The following is a 24,886-nucleotide window of genomic DNA, read 5'->3' as shown; positions in this document are numbered from 1 at the left end:
ATTTAAGGGTCAAGCTAAGTGCTAAAGACTCATGCTGATCTGTACAGCGCAGCAACTACCTGCCTGCCGGGATGGAGTGTGCCGTGGGTGGCCCCCACGGCGAACGTTTCACAGGTGCCTACAGATTAGAGATAAAGAGTTCAAAGGGGAGGGGAAAAGCTCCAAACTAATGCATATTATGGAGAGGCATAAAGTTGTTTCCTAAATGGCTCAAAATTACTTATTTCTTTCTAAGAATACGATGGTACTTTCATATATAGGTATGTATTTATATGTAGACGTTTGAGAAGTCTTGCCCAATCCTTGTTGCAGAAGCTTTTTTGTTGTTGTTCTTGAAGATGGTTAGAAAATCCATAACTGATACTTTTTTATACAGTATACTATATTACAATAGTTTTCACTGACTCATCTTATGTAAAATTATTACTGTTTTTGACCACACCTTCCACAACCTAATAGTATGTCTACAGCCAGCATAGTCATACTGTTTGCCACAGCTGGTAAAAGTTTTGTGTGGCTTAAAAATGTTTTAAAAATGCTCAAAAGAAGAGAAAAAATTTCCAACACACAAGAAGATAATTTTAATCAATGTGTCTTATTTTGATTGGTTGTAATGATTGTTTTGTTACTGATAGAGATAAAGGTGGTCAATAAAAGTCAATGCTGGGCAGGCCAAAAATGATTTAAAAAAAAAAAATCACTCTTGATTAAGTTATGTGACTGAAAGTGATACAGATAGTTATGATAGCCCCTAGATGTTATATTTTACTCTAAAGCAGGAGTCTCCAAACTACGGTCCAGGTGCCAAATATGGCCCACTACAGGATTGCATTCAGCCCACAGCTGTAGTCAGATTGCCCCTGCTGTGTTGTCTTTTTCCAAGACAGTTGATTGCTAGGACCCTGACATCCAGAGCCAGACTGAGACCTTGGGGGGCCTGGGGTATCTTCAGGATCATTGTGAGGTCACACATGCCCACACACACGCAGTCATAGTGTTCTATGTGTGGTTTTCTTAAGCAGCCAAAATAAATTTTTGAAAAATAATACAACATACCAGTCCACAGCTTTACACATGATGGCCAACAAAATATTACTTCTCAAGATACATTTACTAAAAGAAAATATTTTTTTCTATTATACAGTTCATATTTTTAATTACTATTTTTTTATAATTGTATATATACTTTTTTATATTGTCTTATAATCTTTGTATAGAGGGGGCCCCTTCTGTCAAGGGAGCCCAGGGCAATTACCCCTTTTGCCCCTTATAAATCCAGCCCTGCCAACATCCCAGCAACTGATGTCATGCTTGCCCCAGCACTAGGACAGAACTTCTTTTGTCCATACCTGCTCCAGCTCCATTCCTGTTGCTACACTGACTACACCTACACTATAAACAAGGTAAGGGGAGACCACTGATATGGTATATAATGTAAATGGGACTCTGATGTAAGGAGAAACGCCTAGGGTGGACTCTGATGGGAAGGAAACTCTGATGTTTTGGGGGACTCTGAGGATTGATGTAAAGGGGGACTACTAAGGTCAACCTTGATTGTAAGGGGGGGCTCTGATGTGGAATCTGATGTAAGGGGGACTCCAAAGTTGGACTTTGATGTAAGGGATGCTTTGATGAGGACCTTGATGTAAGGGAGGGCTATTATGGGACCCTGATGTAAAGGGGGCTGTGATGCTGATTCCAAAAAAGATCCAAGTAAAACAAATCCATTCATTTATTATTCAATGATTTATAAAAATGATTTTTATGGCCTGCAAATATTTATAAAATAAAGCATGTGGCTCACGTACTGAAAAGTTTGGAAGCACCTGCTTTAAAGTCTGAATGACAGTTATATATTATACAATATTATACACATTTTTGATACAAAAAAAAATTGGTTATTAATCAAATAATGTTATGTGATTGAAAATGTATCATATGCTTGTGCAAGCATTCAGAAATATACACTGAATAAGATGGTATCCTTGAAAAAACAAATGCATCCATTCCAATAAACAACAGTTTAATTTTATCAGTTTCAGGTTCATTTTAGAAAAAAATTGACTTTTTCTGGAGTAATTAAAAAAAAAAACTTACACTCATGGATGAAATATAAAAATGACACAGACAATTTGATAAATAACAGATATTTTTTCCCTGTCAATATTGTGAATGACAGGATTCTCATTTGTATTCATCATATTCATGGATGGCCATGATAGAAGCTTCCAATACACGGGTCAAATATCTGAAAGACTAGGTTGTTTTGGAAGCAATCTCTCAGTGGGAAAAACTGATAAAATTAAATGAAAGATCAAGTAACCCTTTGCCTATTGGGATGCTTTGTGTGTGGCATCCAAGATAGGACTATGGGGCAACACTTGAGGTTACAAGGCCCTAAGTGATTATGAAACTCCAGAATATACAAAAGGCATAATACTTCAGGGGTGTAGCACTCCCTTCTACAGGGTTAGCTGAGGTGGGCTGCCAGAGAGCGGATATGAACTTCTGGTTCTTATTTGCAACCAGGTTACAGAGTTTTGAGCAAGAAAATTCCATAGGAACAGAACATATATGCAGGTAGCCTGTGCTGTAGGCCAGTATATTTAGTCATTTCAAGCACCTACACATTGATTGCCGGTCACACACTGTATGGAGTTCAGCCTAACTACTGGAATCTGATTTCCATGATTTCCCTACTCTACTCTACTTCATTAGAGAACCTAAAACTGTTGATCTATTGATCGGACATCTAAACAAACATCATCGTTGTTGAGGTCCTGAATAACAAGTCTCCAGATAAAGGCCAGAGACAACAATCTATTTGCTCTAAGGATGAAGTCCTACAAAGACATCTCCAGCCTCATTCTGAGTTCCATGTTTGCCAACACGGCTATCTGAAGCCATTTTCTGAAAGGGAGCATTGTCACTGTTGCATGAAACAGAGAAGCCTCTCTTATTTGCACGTGTGACCAGAATATCAAGGGGATTATGGAAGGTGCAGAGAACGGGAATCTCATGTGGGAGACTGGAGAGCTGCCCTGCAATGATTGGAGTTGGCGACACATGTTTGGCTGAGGGAGCTCTGCTCTTCAGCCAAATTTCTTTGACGCTTTGCATGTGAAGCCTACGTGTGACACAACTGTCACAACACAATGTTCACGCTGTTTAGATAAAGTGGAACTCCAGCAAAACCTTTTTTTGTTGGAGTGGGAAGGGTTAGAACAGCTGCCCTTTTTATTGTTATTCTTCTACTGTTGGGACAATAGCCACAAAGGGACACAGACAGTAATAAAGCCCTGACAGAGTCACTAACTCTTCCCCAACTAAGAAAAATCCTTTCAATACTGGAGAATCTGCTCATATCCTGTCCCACTGACCACACAGGAAGTGTAAAGAAATCTCTTAAATGGGCAGCACTAAACTCTATGCATATCTATCAAAAATAATTGTAAACTCTATCCATATCTCTCCACTCTATCCTTATCTTGGCTGAAATTCAACTTTATAGAGGAACTTCAATCTTTAAATGCTCTCTTTGGATTAAAAAAAAATCTTCTTAAAGCTGACCTTGATGTAATAATTTCTTTCCTGTATTGTTTGAAAAGATCAAAATAAAAGCTAATATGTATGTCTTTCTCACCCTGAGCACTATAAAAGTATTAAAAGCATGTATATGTAAAAGTATAAAAGCATGATTTCCTAGTTATATGTTCCTGTGAGTGGGGCCTAGGCACCTGCGTTGGGACAAGTGGAGCTGCACTCGCTAATGCCTGCCTGAACCTCAGGCTGGGAGCTGTGATCATGTGGACATTAAGGCAGATCTCCCAGCTGCAATGACACTGTTAACTCCTAGCTCTCTGTGCTGACCATGTTACACTGATGACACTTAAGCACCCCAGACACCCTTATGCAAAAAGGACACCACTCCCAGGTGTACAGCATTTTGAGGCTGATACCGCTGAGCCTGTACCGGACTCCACCAATAAAGCAGTTCATGTCACCTCTCTCCCAGTGACACATCCCATGGTTGCTATGGAATACAGGAAACTCTCTATCTCCCTCCAACCTCTGCACTTACTCTCTCTCCCTGAGGCCCCTCTGCATCTCTCCTCTTCCCATGACTTCAGGCTGGGTCCCTAGGCACTCTGAGCCAGGGGTCCATTTTCAAAGAGTGGGTAACTGGCCACAAGTGAAGGTGCAAAGCACTTAACCCTCTCCACTACCAGAAGAAACATCACCCCTGCCAGTGGCTTCTGGCTGATTGGCTACCTTGCATGTGACACAAACACTGTAATCGTTAGCAACAACAGAAAAAAATAAAAATCAGCAGCTACAAATACTGTAGCTGTTGACGTTTAATGTTAGGGCACTTACCTGTCCAAAAATCCAGTGATGTCCTCACCCGAGCCGATTTTTCAATTGGCTCTCGGGTGCTGGCGCCACCATCTTGGCTAAGGGAAACCATCAGTGAAGCCTTGAGGCTTCACAGGCGGCTCCCTGCTGCGCATGTACAAAGCGCACAGCCGGAAGTGGGAGCGGGTACCTGTCAAAACTAGGTACTGGCTCCCCTCCAAAAGGAGGAGAGGAGGGGGTAGACAAATGGAGTTTCCTCTTTTGGATGGAGCTTTAACTTCAAATGGACAGCACTCTTTGTGTTAGACCCATCTATTGTATCTTTCTCTAGCTCAGTCCCCTTGTTGTGTTGCAAGCCCTGTTCTTTTGATACGCTGTGCATGCACCCCCTTTAAGAGACTTCAGACCTGGCAAAGCAATTAAACAAATATAGATCCTTTACTGAGGTGGTTGCTGAATACAGTACAGTGCCCAAAAAGTCGTTTCAACACAAATCCTGTACAGAGCTCTTCTACATAGAGTGTGCATATGTTAGAGCGGAGGCAAGTCCAGAAAGTATTCCTTTTTAAGGCAATAGTCCATAAAGTCAATAATCCACAAATGGTAGTGCAAGTCCCTTAGAGCCAGTGATTGGCAGTAATCCACAAAGGCAAGTCCAGCTACAGGTCCATAAGAACCCAAGGCATGAGACTCCCTCCAGGAACCCCAATTAGGCTCCTATCACCTCCCAAAAGGGGTGATCATTCCAGCAGAGTATCCAGCTACATTTTGGCAGGGGCTTGAAGGCAGCCCCTTTTATGTTGGTTTACCTCCTGGCAGGAGAAAAGCTGTTTGCAAAAATGCGGTAAAAGCCTTGTTTGGTATATGTGTTTATGCGTGTTCACACATTTGGCATTAACGTGTTCTGTTGCTCAAAATATTAATTTATCCAGGCCATTAGAATGCATTAATGCGCCAAAATGCGTCTAGCATTAACGTGTGCTTATGCGCATTTTTTCTTCCCAAGCATTCCTCTCCTAAATGCACTGGTAATGGGGTTTTCTTTTCAGTCTGTAAACGCTGGACACGTAGGCTAACATACACGTGTGTTTACAGGGCTGAAAAAATAAACGCCAAATAACTGTAAAAGCTGAATTTTTTTCTGCCCAGTGTGCATGAGGCCTAACAATGCATCCCAGATCACCAGCTTTTAGCTGTGTTTAGTGCTTTAGTTCTCTTTTCCTGTAGTATCCCACTTCTTGTCTTGGGGACAACGCTCACTCACTGTACTGTGTTTATGGAGCAGCAGGGTTGTCATTTTAGGACAGAAAGTGTGCCATGACTACAGAAGACCTTCCACTCTTCTCATCATCATCCCGTAGGGGGAGCTCTTCTGTAGTCCTCTGAGTTGTGCAGAGTGAAACTGGTAAAAGTGCAGCAGGGGTAGAGAGTGTAGGAAGTTATGAACTCACTGGTTTCCTAGCAGGATTAACAGGTTATTTTTCAAAAAGATACAACAAATCACTTTCAATTGCATATTTAACAGACCAGAAAAGGAGCAAATACAAGACATTTATTGTTATGGCTTACATACAATGGGGACAGAAAGTATTCAGACCCCCTTAAATTTTTCACTCTTTGTTATATTGCAGCCATTTTCTAAAATCATTTAAGTTCATTTTTTTCTCATTAATGTTCATACAGCACCCCAAATTGACAGAAAAACACAGAATTGTTGACATTTTTGCAGATTTATTAAAAAAGAAAAACTGAAATATCACATAGTCCTAAGTATTTAGACCCTTTGCTGTGACACTCATATATTTAACTCAGGTGCTGTCCATTTCTTCTGATCATCCTTGAAATGGTTCTACACCTTCATTTGAGTCCAGCTGTGTTTGATTATACTGATTGGACTTGATTCAGAAAGCCACGCACCTGTACATATAAGACCTTACAGCTCACAGTGCATGTCAGAGCAAATGAGAATCATGAGGTCAAAGGAACTGCCTGAGGAGCTCAGAGACGGAATTGTGGCAAGGCAGGTTCCTAAGAGCACAGTGGCCTCCATTATCCTTAAATGGAAGACGTTTGGGACGACCAGAACCCTTCCTAGAGCTGGCCGTCCGGCCAAACTGAGCTATCGGGGGAGAAGAGCCTTGGTGAGAGAGAGGTAAAGAAGAACCCAAAGATCACTGTGGCTGAGCTCCAGAGATGCAGTCGGGAGATGGGAGAAAGTTGTAGAAAGTCAACTATCACTGCAGCCCCCCACCAGTCGGGGCTTTATGGCAGTGGTCCGACGGAAGCCTCTCCTCAGTGCAAGACACATGAAAGCCCGCATGGAATTTGCTAAAAAAACACCTGAAGGACTCCAAGATGGTGAGAAATAAGATTCCCTGGTCCGATGAGACCAAGATAGAATTTTTTGGCCTTAATTGTAAGCGGTATGTGTGGAGAAAACCAGGCACTGCTCATCACCTGTCCCAACAGTGAAGCATGGTGGTGGCAGCATCATGCTGTGGGGGTGTTTTTCAGCTGCAGGGACAGGACGACTGGTTGCAATCGAGGGAAAGTTGAATGCGGCCAAGTACAGGGATATCCTGGACGAAAACTTTCTCCAGAATGCTCAGGACCTCAGACTGGGCCAAAGGTTTACCTTCCAACAAGACAATGACCTTAAGCACACAGCTAAAATAATGAAGGAGTGGCTTCACAACAACTCCGTGACTGTTCTTGAATGGCCCAGCCAGAGCCCTGACTTAAACCCAATTGAGCATCTCTGGAGAGACCTAAAAATGGCTGTCCACCAATGTTTACCATCCAACCTGACAGAACTGGAGAGGATCTATAAGGAAGAATGGCAGAGGATCCCTAAATCCCGGTGTGAAAAACTTGTTGCATCTTTCCCAAAAAGACTCATGGCTGTATAGATCAAAAGGGTGCTTCTACTAAATACTGAGCAAAGGGTCTGAATACTTAGGACCATGTGATATTTCAGTTTTTCTTTTTTAATAAATGTGCAAAAATGTCAACAATTCTGTGTTTTTCTGTCAATATGGGGTGTTGTGTGTACATTAATGAGGAAAAAATGAACTTAAATGATTTTAGCAAATGGCTGCAATATAACAAAGAGTTAAAAATTTATAGGGGTTCTGAATACTTTCCGTCCCCACTGTACACTTTAACCCATTGCCTCTACTGTTCCTGTCCCTTTAAGAGGATCTAAATGCCAGGAGGCATAGGCAGGTGTTTAGATCTTGATCTTTAGACCGCTGTGATTGGCTACCACATGTTTGGAAGCTCCCGATCGCAAGTATGCGTTGAAAACTGCCAATGACATCTTAGTTACTGTTACAGTGAGCACTCGCTCAGCACAGAAAAGCCCCCCCCCTGCCATGGACACATATATGCGGCCACTTTGAGTTAAAGCCCACACGATGCAGCCACACATATACCTGTCCTTGCCAATGAATTAAAATAATATGAAGCACCTTCTAAAAGTTGGGTCACCTGTAGGCCAACGTCTGTTTTAAGTCTTTTCAAGGTCCAGAGGAATTGTCTCTACCCCAACATTAACCATGCCACTTTTATGCATATTTTGGAACCATTATGCCATCCACCATATGATGGTATACTTTGTCTATTCAATATTATGCCTATACTTTGTCCATTCTAATTATTCACTTACATGACTTTAGGTGGCTGTTTGGTATTTGCATTGTAGTTGGAACTTTTTCTGCAGTCCTGACAGTGCTACAGAGCATCAGTCACTTTTAAGCAGTCCATCAACTCCCATCCTAAATGGTCCCTCTATCACCTCTTATGGTCTTTTGGCAGCTGTTTACGGAGCTCCACTATTAAGGATGATTAATGGCCCATACACCAGAGTGGTACAAATTTCTTACAGCTAATTATGTTTGTACCTCACTGGGAGAGAAAGAATTGCCCTCAGCATGTTGGAAACAAGAGGTGGCAATGCTAAGGCCCACCACCATCGATGAATGTTTTCCAACACTGGTGACCCCTCAAAATAATTGCAACCTCTAGTGGTAAACGTGATAGCAAACATATAGAGAGCATTGTCCTTCCTTGACAAATGGAAATGTCTTAAGCCCCCTTCAAAATTCACATTTCCCCACCGGTCTGACAAAGCCTCCTTAGACGCTTTAAACGCGATCAAAGGGCAATCAATTCAGTTTTCGAAACGGTCGTCAGCAAAGCCGCACTGCTATTCAACTGAATAGTCAATCTTGCAGAGGAATGTTGAAAATGACATTTTCACATGACTTTGCCAAAACGTAAAAATAAATTTCACACATGGGGGAAAAAATGGAAAAAGTGATGGGCGCCAGTGGTGATTTAGAAAGAAATAAAAACCAAAATTGCTTCTCTATTTACTTAGTGTCAGCGAGGGTACAAAATACTGTCAAAGCCCCCACCCAAGTGCTTTCAGATGACAGGGATGCTGGAAAGAGAGAGAGAGAAGTCTTGTCTAAACTTCTCAGACCCTCTCCCAGCATGGGGTCTGCATGCTTTTCTGCCCCATTGTTCCGAAACTTCATAAAGAAAAAAAAAGGAGGAGGAAGAAGAGAGTGAAAAAAATCACACAAAAGCTGTTGAAAACATCCTTAATAACACATTCTAAATAATTTGGCAAAACTGGATGGAAGGGAATAGAAAGCACAAACTCGAATTTTATCTGCAAGACGGCATCCTTGGACACTTTTTCATTTGAACCTTGTGTTTTGGAAGTTTTTTTTTTTTTTTTTTACCTGGGTGCAAATCAAACATTATCGTCAATGATTTTGATAGTTTTCTTTGTAAGCTTTGTCTTCCTGCCGCTAGGATGGGGCACACAGGTGAACTATTGTCATTGTGGTCAAGCCTTGAAGCCTGAAGGACATGACCTATTGACTTTCCAACGTTACCCAAGGCACCTCCACCACCACCGACCCAAAAGAAGACACCGTGTAAGAGGTAAGAGCCGAACTCAGCACCTTGCTAGCCTTCGCTCCTCATCAATTACCATTTCCTCGTTAAAGACTTCCTAAGGCGGTTATGATGGGCATAAAAGTTATTTGCAAAACAGCTTTTTTATTTTTTTAGTCTTTAGTGCAGTAGATAAGAACATCATGTGAAAAAATGGCAAAATGTTAGAACATAGGATAATGGACACGTTTGAGCAAAATGAAAGTGTATGTCCAAGCAAAACTTTTTTTTCCAGACAGGAATTTCCTGTCTGGTGAAACTGTTGTCACTGGGACAAGTGGGGAAAAATCTCTCTAGTGGAGCCCTGGATAGCTGTAAAATCCATCAGAGTTATTAAATCTTCCTAATTTAAGCCAAAACGAAACAAAAACAAATTGGCTGTGCAAATACTTTTCGGATAAAGAATTACATGAACATTATTCACATATTTTGCTTTAGACATTTTGATCATCAATGGTAGATGAATAAAAAAAATGTGAGAAGGAATTCTTTGCATTGTTGCTATTGCATTTTAAAGAACGATAGAACAATATACGGTCAGAATTTTAATTGTAGCGCATGCCACCTAGATAATAAGCTGTTTGGGGATGAGGATGCCAATGGACTTTAAATGATTCCCCCGCAATCTCCAATATTGAGTGCCAATCCCTGTGTCTGTGGGTACCTTCAGACATTCCTGGCTGACTGGGGGCAATAGCAATCATGTATTAGTGACACTTTACTGGACTTGGTCTATAATGCTAAATATGTTATTTTTTAACTCATCCAACCCACTTCTTCATTTCCAATGAGTATCAGGAAGATATCCCTAAGTTTTTATCTATACCTTAGGGCACCTTAATTCAATCGCCATGGAATGAGTAGATGTTGATTGTCCAAGAACAGAATGGGAGGTACAAAAGTTGTGGCGCCACCAGTATTTATATCCACACCTTAAGACACCATAAACCGGCCGTACATGGATCGAAATTTGGCCGGTTCAGCCACATTTCGATCGACTTGTGTACAACCAGCCTGTTGAAAAAATTTCTCTCAATCAGTGCCGCTGGCTATAGCTGACGGTGCTGATCAGTATATTCTGATGGCAGGGAAGTCTGCCTGCTGTCAAAATAGATTAACTCAACGGGAGGGATTGCCCCAATCACAGTGTGTGGATTGGGGAATCAAGTCATTTTCTTTCGATCAACCTGCTGGTTGAATGAGAAAAAAAAAAATGACTCATGTATGGCCAGCCTTAATCAAATCACTATAGAATGTGTAGATGTTGACTGTTCAAGATGTGGATATAAATGCAGGGGTGTGTTCCTGACAGAGGACAAGCTACAAATCATCTTCAACATTACAGAAGAAGTCCAGCTAAATTTGACCAACTACTACTAGCTATAGGATGACCTGGATAAACGAGAACCCTCACAGATATAGCAAATGGTTGTTGTAAGAACCCTGCACCGGCAGTTGGCTCTGATCTCCCCCTTCACACCTGGCCACAAAAAACATGTTCAGGTCTATAGCGCACAATTTGACCTCATTTTTATACCCGCTTTTACTGTCCAAAAATCTCGACTTATTAAAACATTTTTTTGGTTTACAAAATTTACATCATCTAAGATCATGGCATTTCCTGTAAATATACAATTATCTAGGCACAAATGCATTTGTTTTGGGCTGCAGTATGTAAAGTGTTTTGCTATGTAAGGGGCAGGTGTATAACAGTGAATGTGAGTTTCACATTTAACTATTTAGTGGTGGTGAATTAATCACTCTCATTTAAAACACGTGCAGCTGAAAGATTCACCTGTGGTGATAGTTTGTTGAATGTCATATGCACTGCTTTAAAACATGCCCTGAAAATTTTAGGGTTTTTCTGTTTATATCATTCATTAGCCAGTTTTATTGCTTGCCTTTGAAGTTAACGATCAGGGCCCTCTGATTCCTACTGTATTAAAGTGTATTGTAGTTGTACTGTCTACACTCAAGTTGTAAAGCGCTGCGTAAACCGTTGGCGCTATATAAATCCTGTATAATAATAATAATTTCCCTTATATTGCCTGGGAAGGTGCTTGTTAATCATTCTACTAGATGTTATTAAACTACATACACTAAAATCCCATTTACATGGTGATGTAATTTCAGGAAATTGTTTGCAGTCTGGAGCTTTTAATAAAAAAATAATCCTTGGTAATTGTGCCATAGTTACATAGTTAGTCTAGTTGAAAAAAGACACAAGTCCATCCAGTTCAACCCATAGAAAAAAACAAAAAAACAAATACACACATGAGTAGAAAACCTGCATATACACAATCGTTTACCTACAGCTGATCCAGAGTAAAGGCTTGTACACACGGTCAGATTATTGGACGAATTTTCGTCAGTTTTTTGTTTGATGTTAGTCTCAAATCAAAAGTGAAGAGGGTACTCACCATCAGAAAATGTTCTGACGACAGAATTCAACTTCAGAAGTGACTTAATGTATTGAATTGTTTTGTATGTGTTCTTTCATTTCTGATCATGCCTAGTCTTGCTCTTCAGATTTATTTTGTCAGAAAACCGTACTAATGAAAAGAAAATCAGATGTTGTGGTCACATCATACAAAAATTTTCAAGCCTGCACATCCATTTTTTGTCTGCTGAAAATTCATAATCGGCTGTCAAAAGCAGCATACTAACGATCAGAAAATTAGCAGATCGTTCATCGGACGAAGTTTATCTTCAGATTTTCTGACTGTGTTTACGGGCCTTAAGGCAAAAAAACCCCAATAAAGCATGATCCAATTTGCTCTAGCAGGGGAAAAATTTATTTCCTGATCCCCCCAGAGGTGATCGGATATTCCCTGGATCAACTTTACATAAATATTCATACCCCTTGAAATTTTCCACATTTTGTCATGTTACAACCAAAAAACATAAATGTATTTTATTGAGATTTTATGTGATATACCAGCACAAAGTGGCACATAATTCTGAAGTGGAAGGAAAATGATAAATGGTTTTCCAAATTTTTTTACAAATAAATGTCTGAAAAGTGTGGGGTGCATTTGTTACATAGTTACATAGTAGGTGAGGTCGAAAAAAGACACAAGTCCATCAAGTCCAACCTATGTATTCAGCCCCCTTTACTCTGATACCCCTAACTAAAATCTAGTGGAACCAATTGCCTTCAGAAATCACCTAATTAGTAAATAGAGTCCACCTGTGTGTAATTTATTCTCGGTATAAATACAGCTGTTCTGTGAATCCCTCAGAGGTTTGTTATAGAACCTTAGTGAACAAACAGCATCATGAAGGCCAAGGAACACATCCGACAGGTCAGGGATAAAGTTGTGGAGAAGTTTAAAGCAGGGTTAGGTTAAAAAAAAATATCCCAAGCATTGAACATCTCACGGAGCACTGTTCAATCCATCATCCGAAAAGAGTATTGCACAACTGCAAACCTACCAAGACATGATCATCCACCTAAACTGACAGGCCGGTCAAGGAGAGCATTAATCAGAGAAGCAGCCAAGAGGCCCATGGTAACTCTGGAGGAGCTGCAGAGATCCACAGCTCAATGGGGGAGAATCTGTCCACAGGACAACTATTAGTTGTGAACTCCACAAATCTGGCCATTATGGAAGAGTGGCAAGAAGAAAGCCATTGTTGAAAGAAAACCATAAGAAGTCCTGTTTGCAGTTTGCAAGAAGCTATGTGGAGGACACAGCAAACATGTGGAAGAAGGTGCTCTGGTCAGATGAGGCCAAAATGTAACTTTTTGGCCTAAAAGCAAATCGCTAAGTGTGCCGTAAAACTAGCACTGCACATCAGCCTGAACACGCTGTCCCCACTGTGAAACATGGTGGTGGCAGCATCATGTTGTGGGGATGCTTTTCTTCAGCAGGGACAGGGAAGCTGGTCAGAGTTGATTGGAAGATGGATGGAGTCAAATACAGAGCAATCTAGAAGAAGAAAACCTGTTAGAGTCTGCAAAAGACTTGAGACTGGGGCAGCGGTTCACCTTCCAGCAGGACAATGACCCTAAACATACAGCCAGAGCTACAATGGAATGGATTAGATCAAAGCATATTCATGTGTTAGAATGGCCCAATCAAAGTCCAGACCTAAATCCAATTGAGAATCTGTGGCAAGACTTGAAAATTGCTGTTCACAGACGCTCTCCATCCAATCTGACAGAGCTTGAGCTATTTTGCAAAGAAGAATGGGCAAAAATGTCACTCTCTAGATTTGCAAAGCTGATAGAGACATCACCCAAAAAGACTTGCAGCTGTAATTGCAGCGAAAGGTGGTTCTACAAAGTATTCAGGGGGCTCAATACAAATGCACAGCACACTTTTTACATATTTATTTGTAAAAACTTTTGAAAACCATTCATCATTTTCCTTCCACTTCACAATTATGTGCCACTTTATGTTTGTCTATCACATATAATCCCAATAAAATACATTGACATTTTGGGTTGTAACATGACAAAATGTGTACAATTTCAAGGGGTATAATTACTTTTTCAAAGCGCTGTAGTTCCTTGAATATTTTAAAGGCCCGTGTACACTTCTGCTTTGCGACAACGTGGGTTAATGCATTTAACATATATCGCTGCATTGCGGTGCAATTTATTTTGAATGATACCCCAACGCACTAAAGTAACACACCTGTGCTGTAGCAAGCCATAAAGCACAGTAGTGCATTGCATTAGAAAAAAGGGTCATGTACAATTTTTAGGATGTCAGCGTGCGTTGGCAACCCATTCATTTTGAATGGGCTGCCTTACTGCAATGCAGGTTAATGTGCAACATAACATGTGAAAGCACCACAAAGAAGTAAATAGGACCTAGGGATACTAATTAAGTTTAGCTTCACTGGGTGGTAGGTAACCTGGCTGATTTGTAGTTTATTTGATCATTTGGGTCTTCCCTAAATCTAGTGTAGCTGTGCTTCCTCCCTTTGCCAGTAGGTGTCATTGGTACCTCTGGTATTAGTATGATGAGCTACAGTAAAAATTGGCTAATGAATATTTATACTTCTCTTAGCCAACCAGTATTGCCCCGTACACACGGTCGGACTTTGTTCGGACATTCCGACAACAAAATCCTAGGATTTTTTCCGACGGATGTTGGCTCAAACTTGTCTTGCATACACACGGTCACACAAAGTTGTCGGAAAATCTGATCGTTCTAAACGCGGTGACGTAAAACACGTACGTCGGGACTATAAACGGGGCAGTGGCCAATAGCTTTCATCTCTTTATTTATTCTGAGCATGCGTGGCACTTTGTCCGTCGGATTTGTGTACACACGATCGGAATTTCCGACAACGTATTTTGTTGTCGGAAAATTTTATATCCTGCTCTCAAACTTTGTGTGTCGGAAAATCCGATGGAAAATGTGTGATGGAGCCCACACACGGTCGGAATATCCGACAACAAGGTCCTATCACACATTTTCCGCCGGAAAATCCGTGTGTATGGGGCATTAGAGTTTCCTTGCCATTCTTGCATGTTGCGAAAGAGTATAAATATTTGGGGAGGCCAAGTGATTGGTCTCTTCCACCCAGGCCGCACCCTGGGGTGGGTGTACGTGGAGCAACTGTGTGACTAGGCCTGAAGCCTAGCTATGTGCTCAAGGCTCTGAGACATAGGAGCCTGTCTAAGGACACTGGGGGATCTGATGAGGACCTCAGATGAAGTACCAGAGGTTACTCTGCTATAGGGGGAAAATGGGGAGCCTTGGGAAGCGTCAAGATGGACTCATCCAGTAAATGTTTGCATTTACTGTAAATCATGGTTGCCACTGGAGACAGCTGGTGCTAGGAAGTTACAAAATACTGGGTTCAGCTTAACGACTCTTTTTTGTACTGCTGTCTGTTTTTAGAGGAGTCTGTTAGTCTGCCTGCCTGCTTGTTTTTTCTGTGTTCTGAGGTCTGATTGGTTCAGGTTACCCCACCCAAGGAACAAGTATGCTGCTAAGGATGTAATCTACTGCCTGCACTTAACCACCCCTTGTTGGATCCCAGACGGGGGTTCCAGGGGTATGGACTAATTGACTCAAAATGACTCTCACCCCTATTTAGGGTATGACTACCTCATGGGGCAGGGACACCAGTAAAATACCTGAATGTTGAACTGTTTATTTGCTATACTTAAATAACTTTAGCAAAGAATTTTGTAGTTACATAACTTTGCCTGGTCTGAAGTCACTTTAGGAGAATCCCTAAGGGGTGCATGCATGCTCGTTGTATCACAGAACAGGGTTCACACCAGTGGCATCGCTAGGGGTGTCTTTTGGGGCTATAGCCCCAAATCTGGGGTCCATAGCCACAAGTGTCTTAGCGGGTGCAGCCTTTGAGTAAAAAGAAAGGCCAGTCAGCAGCGGCGGCAGCCGCATTTTACCTTTTGCGTGATGCGGCCGGCATGGCAACACTCACTGCACTATTAGCTGCAGGCTGCAGAGTGATATGTCGAAGGCAGCAGCTGGAGAACTGGAGAACTGCCGTGGTGCTGGATTTCTACATGCATCTAGCCGGCGCGGCGATGCCCGCTGGTCTGCTGCCTCCAGAGTCACCCTGTGATTATGCCTTTGCCAGTTATGCCCATCTTCCTACCCAAGAAAATATATAAAAAGGTTAAAATTTACTCCAAATAATTAGCCTTACAGCAGCCACATGTCAACAGCCAAAACTGACAAAATCAACCATCTCAAAATCAAACTGCAAAATTTCCCAAGGAATTTTAAACAAGGGTAATAGTTTGCCCCACGCAGCCAATGTAAACAAAGGGGTGGGATGCTGGTCATGTCAACAAGGCAGATCGCCATTCTGCCAGAAGGGAAAATGGAGATCTTGTGTTTCTGCTAAGCAGAAACACGGATCTCTGTTTTCCCCTAGTCAAAGCAGACCCCCCCCCCCCCCAGTTAGAAAGCACCCCCTAAGGTTCCCTGCCAGTGTCCTTAGTACAGTGACAGTGCGTTTTTTTTAGCCCTGATCACTGGTCCCTAAAAAGTATGAAAAGTGTCCAATTTGTCTGCCGCAATGTCGCAGTCCCGCTAAAAATCGCTGATGGCCGCCATTACTAGTAAAAAAATAAATAAATAGACATGCCATAAAACTATTCCATAGTTTGTAGACACAATAACTTTTGCACAAACCAATCAATATACACTTATTGGGATTTTTAAAAAATGTAGCAGAATACATGACCTAAATTAATGAAGAAATTAGATTTTTTACCTTTTTTTTATTGGATGGGTTTTATAGCAGAAAGTAAAAACTATTGTTTTTTTTTTCAAATTGTCTGTCTTATTTTGTTTATAGCACATAAAAAAGCTCTATTTGTGTGAAAAAAAAGGACATCAATTTTATTTGGGTAGATCATCGCACGACCGCGCAATTGTCAGTTAAACTAACGCAGTGCTACATTGCAAAAAATGGCCTGGTCAGGAAGGGGGGGTAAACCTTTCGGGGCTGAAGTAGCTAAGCCAATGACATTGGGAGGGAGAACGGCCCTGGGGTGGAAGAATGAAGTTGCTGGATCTTCTCTCTCTCTCTTGCTTTTCAGTGGTATTATCTGGAAGAATGTGGATTTTTTTTTTTTTAAACTTATTCTTTATAGGACTATAGGATATCATTTATATATGGTAAAGGTGGCCAACAGGTGGACTTCTATATTCCTCAGTCATATATGTGGGTGCAGATCTCATTAGTAGAAATTTTAAAATCTGAAGTGAGATATATTGTGTAAATATTGTTTAATTTTATATATACTGTATATATCAATAATAACAAACCATGGGATCCGCACTCAGATATTTAATGAAACATGTGCTACCGTAAGCGCCATTTGCATTAAGTAACAGCCTCAGTCCGCCTCTAGGGGCACTAACAAGCACTCTCTCCCAATCCCTGTAGGACCACAATTAGCACCGCCGACATACTGGCAGGATCAACAGGTAATAAAACTATGTTAACTGTATAGTTAATACTGCTTTCAGACTGTATCTTATATGTCATTTCTTTATTTTTCCCATTAATGTTTTTGTTATGGCAAAAAAAAATTTCATTATGTGTGCTGTGCATATTAAATTAAATTTTGAAATTTAATTAAATTAGTACAAAACTGAAACCTCTCGAAATGAAGAACTGTATGAATTTTTTTTAACTAATGACATCACAGCTCAAGACTAAAGTCTGACATCACAGTCAGACTTTACCACTAAGCAATCAGAATAACCAGTAACGGGTTCCACCATTTGGATTCACTTTTCTCCCTGAACATTTGACCCCACAAAGCTGAAAGCAGGTTACAGCATGGGAGAAATTTTCACTCATTTCTATTTCTGGGTGCAGCAAGCTCCTTTTGGGATGCCTTGCTCATTGTAGTAATATTTCCTGCTTGTTCTTGCACTCTTGGCTTTGTCAGGCGGTGACGTCTGCTTCCTGTTTTCCAGGAAAGAGGACAATCCGGATTCTTCTTTGAATTGTCTTAAGAGTCGCCTCTTTTTCCAAAATGTCTTTTCCACCCAGAGGTGACTGATTGATTAGAGTTCTTCCTCTGTTAACACGTTAAAAATTCTCATTATTCACAGCTAAAATACATTAGATAGAGTATGAGAAAGATATTGTGTGTATTTAGACGCCTGAGAAAAAATAAATATCAAAAATATAAATAGAAGAACTTTGTTTTAGGAGGTGCAATACTTAAAGGGTAAAAAAAAAAAAATCGCAAATGAAGAAAAATAATATAGCGTATGCAATTGCGATACAAGTCATATTGTAATTGAATGGTATTAAAAAGTACCTTTCCTTTTCAATCTGCAGCTCTGTAATTTTCTGTAAATGCAGTGCAATATGGCTACCTGGAGGTGTTCTGTAGACAGAATGTGTGCGTTTTTCGGCCGCTAGCAGGGTGCTTTTAACCCCCAAGAAGGGGTTAAAGGGGTTGTAAAGGTATACATTTTTTTTTACATTCTATGCATTAAGGTGAAAAAACTTTTGAAAATACTGCCGCCCCCAGCCCCCCCGTTTTACTTACCTGACACCTCGAAACTCGGCCGCTCGCTCCCGACCTCCATTCAGCCGATCAGCCTGGTCGCTGATTGGCTATAGTGGATGGATTGAAAGCAGCGCAGCCATTGGCTCGCACTGCTGTTAATCACAGCCAATGATGCGGCGCGTCGGGGGCGGGGCCGAGTGATACAGCGAGCTGCTATAGCCGCCGGCTGTATCACGGGAGCGCGCCCGCAATAACTAACCACCATGCGAGAGAGCTCGCATTAAGGTGGTTAGTTATTGCGGGGAGGAGCTGAGACAGCCGCCGAGGGACCCCAGAAGACCAGGTTCGGGGCCACTCTGTGCAGAACGATCTGCACAGTGAAGGTAAGTATAACATGTTTGTTATTTAAAAAAAAAAAAAAAATTACCTTTACAACCCCTTTAAGAAGAGGTTAAAAGCGCCTGTGTTGCAACACAGGCGCTTCCGAATTGCTTTTCAGGCGCTTCCGAAGCGCTGCCTGTTCATTCCAATGGGCAGGGGCGGAGTAGGAGCAATGTATGCAGCACTCCCAAACCACCCCAAAGGGTTAAAGGGGCTTGTGTGAAGAGGGATAATAAAGTTTGGGCTAAACTGAACAGGCAAGAATGTTTATTTTGATTGGGGCAAGGAAAGGGGGGAGCCTCGAGGGGAGGTGGGGCTATACTGAGGTGGTGGTGGTGGTATTCAGTAGGAGGTCAGCAAGCTAGGAACAACTTCCCACCCTCCCGCTCCCTGCGTTTAGTAGGATTTCGTGCAGGTTATTGGTGACTTGGGGAGCCTGATTTGGCGAATGGTGGGGCGCAAGGTCCTTTTAGGTTAATTTGGGCACAAAAGGTATGGTGTAGGGACCCGTCTGAGGTACGGCTCCTGGTTGGTGTATGGGTACCTGCAAGCTGTCTCCGAGACGGTGGTTTGTGGCTGGAGGCCTGAGAAGTGACTGCAGGTACAGTATTGGTTTTGATGCGTGTTAGAACCTTGTAGCTCCAATTTTCTTTGATGCACTATGTGTTCAGGTTATTAAGTTATCTGTGATTTATTTGTTATTATATTATGGTTCATAAAAAGGCTGCTATACCATTTAACTCCAATCCTGGTGTTGTGTGATTATGATAAACAAGGGGTGGGTTTTTTTTTCGGTATAGCAGTGCAGAACATGCCATATTTAATGTGTAGTCATGTATTGCCATGCGTTTTATTGTATAAAGCAGGGCAATGTGCAGTTTTAAGCACAATAGGGTTTCCATTAGCAGCCCACTAATTTTGAATAGGCTTACTTAATGCACGTGCACGCTAACGCACAACATAACGCATCGCAGAGATGGAAATGAGCGTTTATCATTTCTATAGCTGCAGTAGGTCCTATTGAGACTCATTTGTGCTGCAGGCAAAGCGTAGAAATTGAAATCTTTTCCATGTTTGTTTAAGTGGGGCTGAGTTTGAATACAAAAGGCAGCGTCTGACCACAACACATGTTTGCATAGCTCTATGTTTTTCTAGTTATAGAGCCCTGAGAATAATAATGAATATATATTATTTGCAGTTCTATCCCCTACATCACCTAATTCTGGCTGTTCGCACAGTAAGTATGATGGATGTTTAATCAGCTTCGCCGTATCTGTATCACAAAGCGCGTGCCGGGCTCATTCCTTCCTCGGTCAGCCTTGTTTCGCCTTTGAAATTCCTCTAATTAGACAGCGCTTTCATCTTGGTGGTTATTGGAGTAAAACAAACACTTGTAATTCCCCAGCACATGAAAGCGCAGGCTGGCCCCCTATTCACGGCCTGCGATGTATATGTAATGTAAACACCATTATTAGCACGTTTGTTCCACTGATTCCGATACTTTGTTTTAACTTGTTTCTTTGTAACAGGCAGAAATTTTCTTCAATCGTTCTTTACTAAACCAGCTGTCATCTTTAAGGCCTATTCATACTCATGTATTGTGGCAAGGCATGCTAAAACGCACACAGTAATATGTATTGCCACAAGGCATGTCACCCCAACTCATTGCACAAGTAGAGCCCAAAACACAACCCACCATGCACTCCTAAAAAAGGGTCATGCGTGTTTTCTTTCATTCTTTTTATCCATTGTGGTGCATTGCATATTAAATGGGCTGCCTTAGCACAACACAAATTGGTGCGTTCCCTAATGTGCGTTAACACTTTTATGAACATAAGCGCACGCATCAGGGGCACCTATGCATGAAAAACTTGCTTGCGTTACAGAGCTACTATGCTACAGCGCGTCAGGGTGACTGTAATTTTTCTGGGCCCATTATTTACGTATCACGTTAAACTGATGACCTGTAGGGGCTTTTAAAGCACCTCCAATGGAAAATGTAGGGTAAATAAAACAAAAAGCAAGAATTATTTCCCACTCGACCACACTGCGCATATACGAGGTGTGTCTAAAAAGTTTGGTGAATGGTATCAGAAAACAAACAAAATAGAAGATACAAAAAAATTACATTTATTGGTCTTCAAAATAATCGCCATCCTTCACATCACAACATTCATAAAGCTTCTGAAATCGGTCAGCAAAGGCTCTTTAGGTATTGATCGCAGAACCGCTGTCGCATATTTTTGGATTGCCGCCATGTCTCCAAAACGGCGCCTTTTGTGATGCTTTTCAGGTGGGGAAACAGAAGTTTGCAGGCACCAGATCAGGGGAGCACGGTGGATGTCGCTTGGATTCTGGATGGAACTGGTAGCACCAGGTCTCATCGACGATGGTCCACAGAAAGGATGGATCCTGATCACACACGATAAAGATAGGCCCGAAGCAAAAAAATAAAAAAAATAAGTGTAGGGCCACATAACAGGCGGGGCAGGGTATACAGTGCAGAGGGGGTTAATGGCTTAGGGTATCATGGGGAGGTCACTCACTGGCATTGGCTGGTTTGCCCAGGCAGGTGGGGCTGCTGGTGGGGTAAGAAGAAAGGAGATCCGAAAGTGTGTCAGATCCCCCTGAGCAACGGACGATCAAGAATCCCCACCCTGAATTGTTTGACTGATCGTGTTTTATTTTGTTAAGTTCAAAAGGTTGGCAGTTGGGGGTCTTTGGAGGCGTTATAATCCTTGGAACAGTTCATAGTGTAACCCATCTAAGGTATGGCGTCCTCTTTTGGATCCCAGTTAATGGTGGATTAACGGGAAGTGTTAACAAGGAGGTATCAGTGGTGAAGTGTGTTTGTCCCTGAGCCTGGGTTGCGCGGCTGGGGATCGTTAAGTATTAAAGCTAATGTACAATCTGAATTTGGTTCTTTGGTACATCCCAAGACCGGCAACCTTTATGTTACGGGTTCTGGATTATGTTTATTGTTCCTGTTTTAAGGAAATTTTATTTTGTTTATTTGTTAATAAATGGCCAACCCGGCCCAATTTCCTCCAGATCTGTGTCATTCGTTATTTGTTCAGAGTTATAGGTATGGGAGGTTTAAAGGGGTAATTACGTATTAAGAGTATACATCTGTGGTGCCCTAGTCATGAAATCTCCAGAGGTTTCAATCTGTTTTGCTATCTGTTCATCCATTAGCTTGTGCGGCACAAGCCGGAAAAAGATCTTCTGCTTACCCAAACCTTCGCAGACGATGGTGCACACCGTGTCCTTGCTAATGCCCAATTCCTCCACCATCAATCGTAGAGTCAGTCGCCAATCTCATGCCAGCATTTGTCGCACTGGCTTGATCATGTCTGGGGTTCTGCTTGTTGACGGCCCATGTCGTGGCTCATCCTCAGTCTTTCCCTTCACGTCGCAAAAGCGTTTGAATCAGTCGTAAACACATTTTCTACGCACGACTTCCGTCCCGTACACTTGCACCAACATTTCATGCGTCTCCGTCACCATTTTCCCCAATTTGTAGCACAACTTGATGTTCACTTGTTGCTCCATTGCACTGTGACCCTACCTACCTCACACTGACTACGTTCAACTGCCTGCAGCGGATTTACCCTGTCGGTCACGTGTACTCCACGCTAGATGGTGTTTCTTGACGTGCCTCTGGATATCCATGTGCATGTGCACGCACCTGGTCCATGTTGCCGTTGAGATATTGGACCATTCACCAAAATTATTAGACACACCTATACTCAAGATATGCACTGTCACGTGTTCCCACGTCAACCCAAAATTTGCTCCATATAAAGTGCAGCGCAATAAAATAAAATTCCATATTTTATGTGAAAATACACCAACTACATAACATATATTATGTGTATACTACAACCACACCCACTTACTAAATATTCAAAATCACCAATAAATTAAACAAATATACATAATCAAATAGGCATAAATACAATATTCACATAGTCCATGGTTATTGACCCTGTATAAAGTGCTCAAAAATAAAGTGCATTTATTTTTCACCAAGTCCCAAAATACATGCGTTTGTAAAAAACACACGTTTATATTCCAAATGAAATGTTGAAAAACTAAGCCGGTGTCTGCATGGTTTATGTACTAAATGCCACCTCGAAGTGTTCTGCCACCTTCTGCTCATCTTTAAATATTCACCTATAATATAAATAGGTCAAAGTGAGCCTTGCCCTTTCATTTGGGCTTCAAACATCCAGGGGACTCTGCAGATGTATTAGCAACTTTCCTCTTAATGAATCCGACACCGGACTCCGAAGAACACCAACACTTCTCTTCCTTAATGTATAATGCTCAGGGAGAATTTAAAAAAAAACATAATCATGTAATATGTTTTTAAAAATAATGCTCTTTATTGCCACAAACCCAATAAAACCAATGAAATTACGCTCCCAAATGAAGTGCACAAATGTCTTGTACCCTTGGAGTAATTTGCCACCTTAAATCGGTTGTAAACCGCTGAAAAAAAAACTCTGTAAGAAAATGGCATAATGTGCTAGTATGAGTCGCATACTAGCACATTATGAAACACTCACCTTAGAACGAAGCCCTCTCAGTGGCATCTGGTCAACGCTGAGAGGTCTGAAATCTTCTCCCATCCTTTATTCCGAGAACAAGGGCTCCAGAGCTGTGAATGGCCAGAGCCTTGATGACATCACTTCCACGCATGTGCGCAGGAGCCCTTGGCTCCGGCAAGAAGCTCTGAAGTCCAGCGCGGTATGCCGGACCTTCAGAGCGCATGTGCCGTTGACGACAGTGACTGCATCCAGGGTGAATATCTCCTAAATGGTGCATGTTTAGGAGATATTCATTTTACCTACAGGTAAGCTTTATTATAGGCGTACGGTTACCTGTAGGTAAAAATAACAAAGAGGGGTTTACAACCGTTTTAATTTTAAAATGAAACTTTACTCTCCCAATCAACATTGATTATTTTTAATCCTCATGCTGCTAGCATCAGTAAGTAAACCGGTTCGGTTCGCACCAGAACATACCAAACAGGCAAAAAATTTGGCAGAACACACGAACACCGTTAAAGTCTATGGGACACGAACATGAATAATCAAAAGTGCTCATTTTAAAGGGTTATATGCAAGTTATTGTCATAAAAAGTGTTTGGGGACCTGGGTCCTGCTCCAGGGGACATGTATCAATGCAAAAAATTTTTTAAAAAACGGCCATTTTTTCGGGAGCAGTGATTTTTTAATGCTTAAAGTGAAACAATAAAAATTAAATATTCCTAAAAATATAATGCCTGGGGGATGTCTATAGTATGCCTATAAAGTAGCAAATTTTTCCCGTGTTTAGTACAGTGCCACAGCAAAATGACATTTCTAAAGGAAAAATTGTCATTTAAAACTGATCGCGGCTGTAATGAATTGTCGGGTCTTGGCAATATAGATAAAACTCATTGAAAAAAATAGCATGGGATCCCCCCCAGTCCATTACCAGGCCCTATGGGTCTGGTATGAATATTAAGGGGAACCCCGAACCAAAATTAAAAAAAAAAAATTGCATGGGGGTCCCCCTAAAATCCATACCAGGCCCTTCGGGTCTGATGTTGAAATTAAGGGGAACCCTGCGCCAAATTTAAAACAAAATGGCGTAGGGGTCCCCCCCAAAATCCACACCAGACCCTTATCTGAGCACGCAACCTGGCAGGCCGTAGGAAAAGAAGGGGGGACGAGAGAGCGTCCCCCCTCCTGAACCGTACCAGGCCACATGCCCTCAACATGGGGAGGGTGCTTTGGGGTAGCCTCCCAAAGAACCTTGTCCCCATGTTGATGGGGACAAGGGCCGCAACCCTTGCCCAGTGGTTGTGGGGGTCTGCGGGCAAGGGGCTTATCGGAATCTGGAAGCCCCCTTTAACAAGGGGACCCCGAGATCCCGGCCTCCCCCCTGTGTGAAATGGTAATGGGATACAAATGTACCCCTACCATTTCACAAAAAAAGTGTCAAAATGTTAAAATCGACAAGACACAGCTTGGGGACAAGTCCTTTTATTAAAAAATAAAAAAATAAAAATGTCCCACGATGTCCATTCATCTTCTTCTCGACCGCGACCGATCCGCCTCAATGGGAGGCTCCCACCGTGTGACTGTCATGGACGCACGGCTCTTAGACCTGCAACAGGGCTCAGGCGCATCCCAGCCAACAGGCTTCCAGCAG

The 24,886-nt window shown here is 41.8% G+C and overlaps 1 protein-coding gene across 2 annotated transcripts in view; it reads left to right on the top strand.

Moving 5' to 3' along the window:
* The first annotated feature begins 8,759 nt into the window (after positions 1-8,759).
* ROBO4 (roundabout guidance receptor 4) overlaps positions 8,760-24,886 on the top strand; it is a 161,887-nt gene continuing 145,760 nt past the window's right edge. Inside the window, exon 1 of one of the 2 annotated variants that reach the window (XM_073603236.1) lies at positions 8,760-9,312. In XM_073603236.1, the coding sequence (XP_073459337.1) occupies positions 9,135-9,312 (178 nt within the window). In that variant the 5' untranslated portion in view covers positions 8,760-9,134. Of the gene's footprint in view, positions 9,313-18,400; positions 19,284-24,886 lie in introns of those variants that run through there. The other variant, XM_073603238.1, reaches the window with a different exon arrangement.

The sequence above is a fragment of the Aquarana catesbeiana genome, linkage group LG10 (genome assembly GCF_042186555.1).
Source record: "Aquarana catesbeiana isolate 2022-GZ linkage group LG10, ASM4218655v1, whole genome shotgun sequence".
Taxonomy (NCBI): domain Eukaryota; kingdom Metazoa; phylum Chordata; class Amphibia; order Anura; family Ranidae; genus Aquarana; species Aquarana catesbeiana.
Note: the sequence above shows the minus strand (reverse complement) of the source record. Positions and strands in the feature narration are given on the sequence as shown.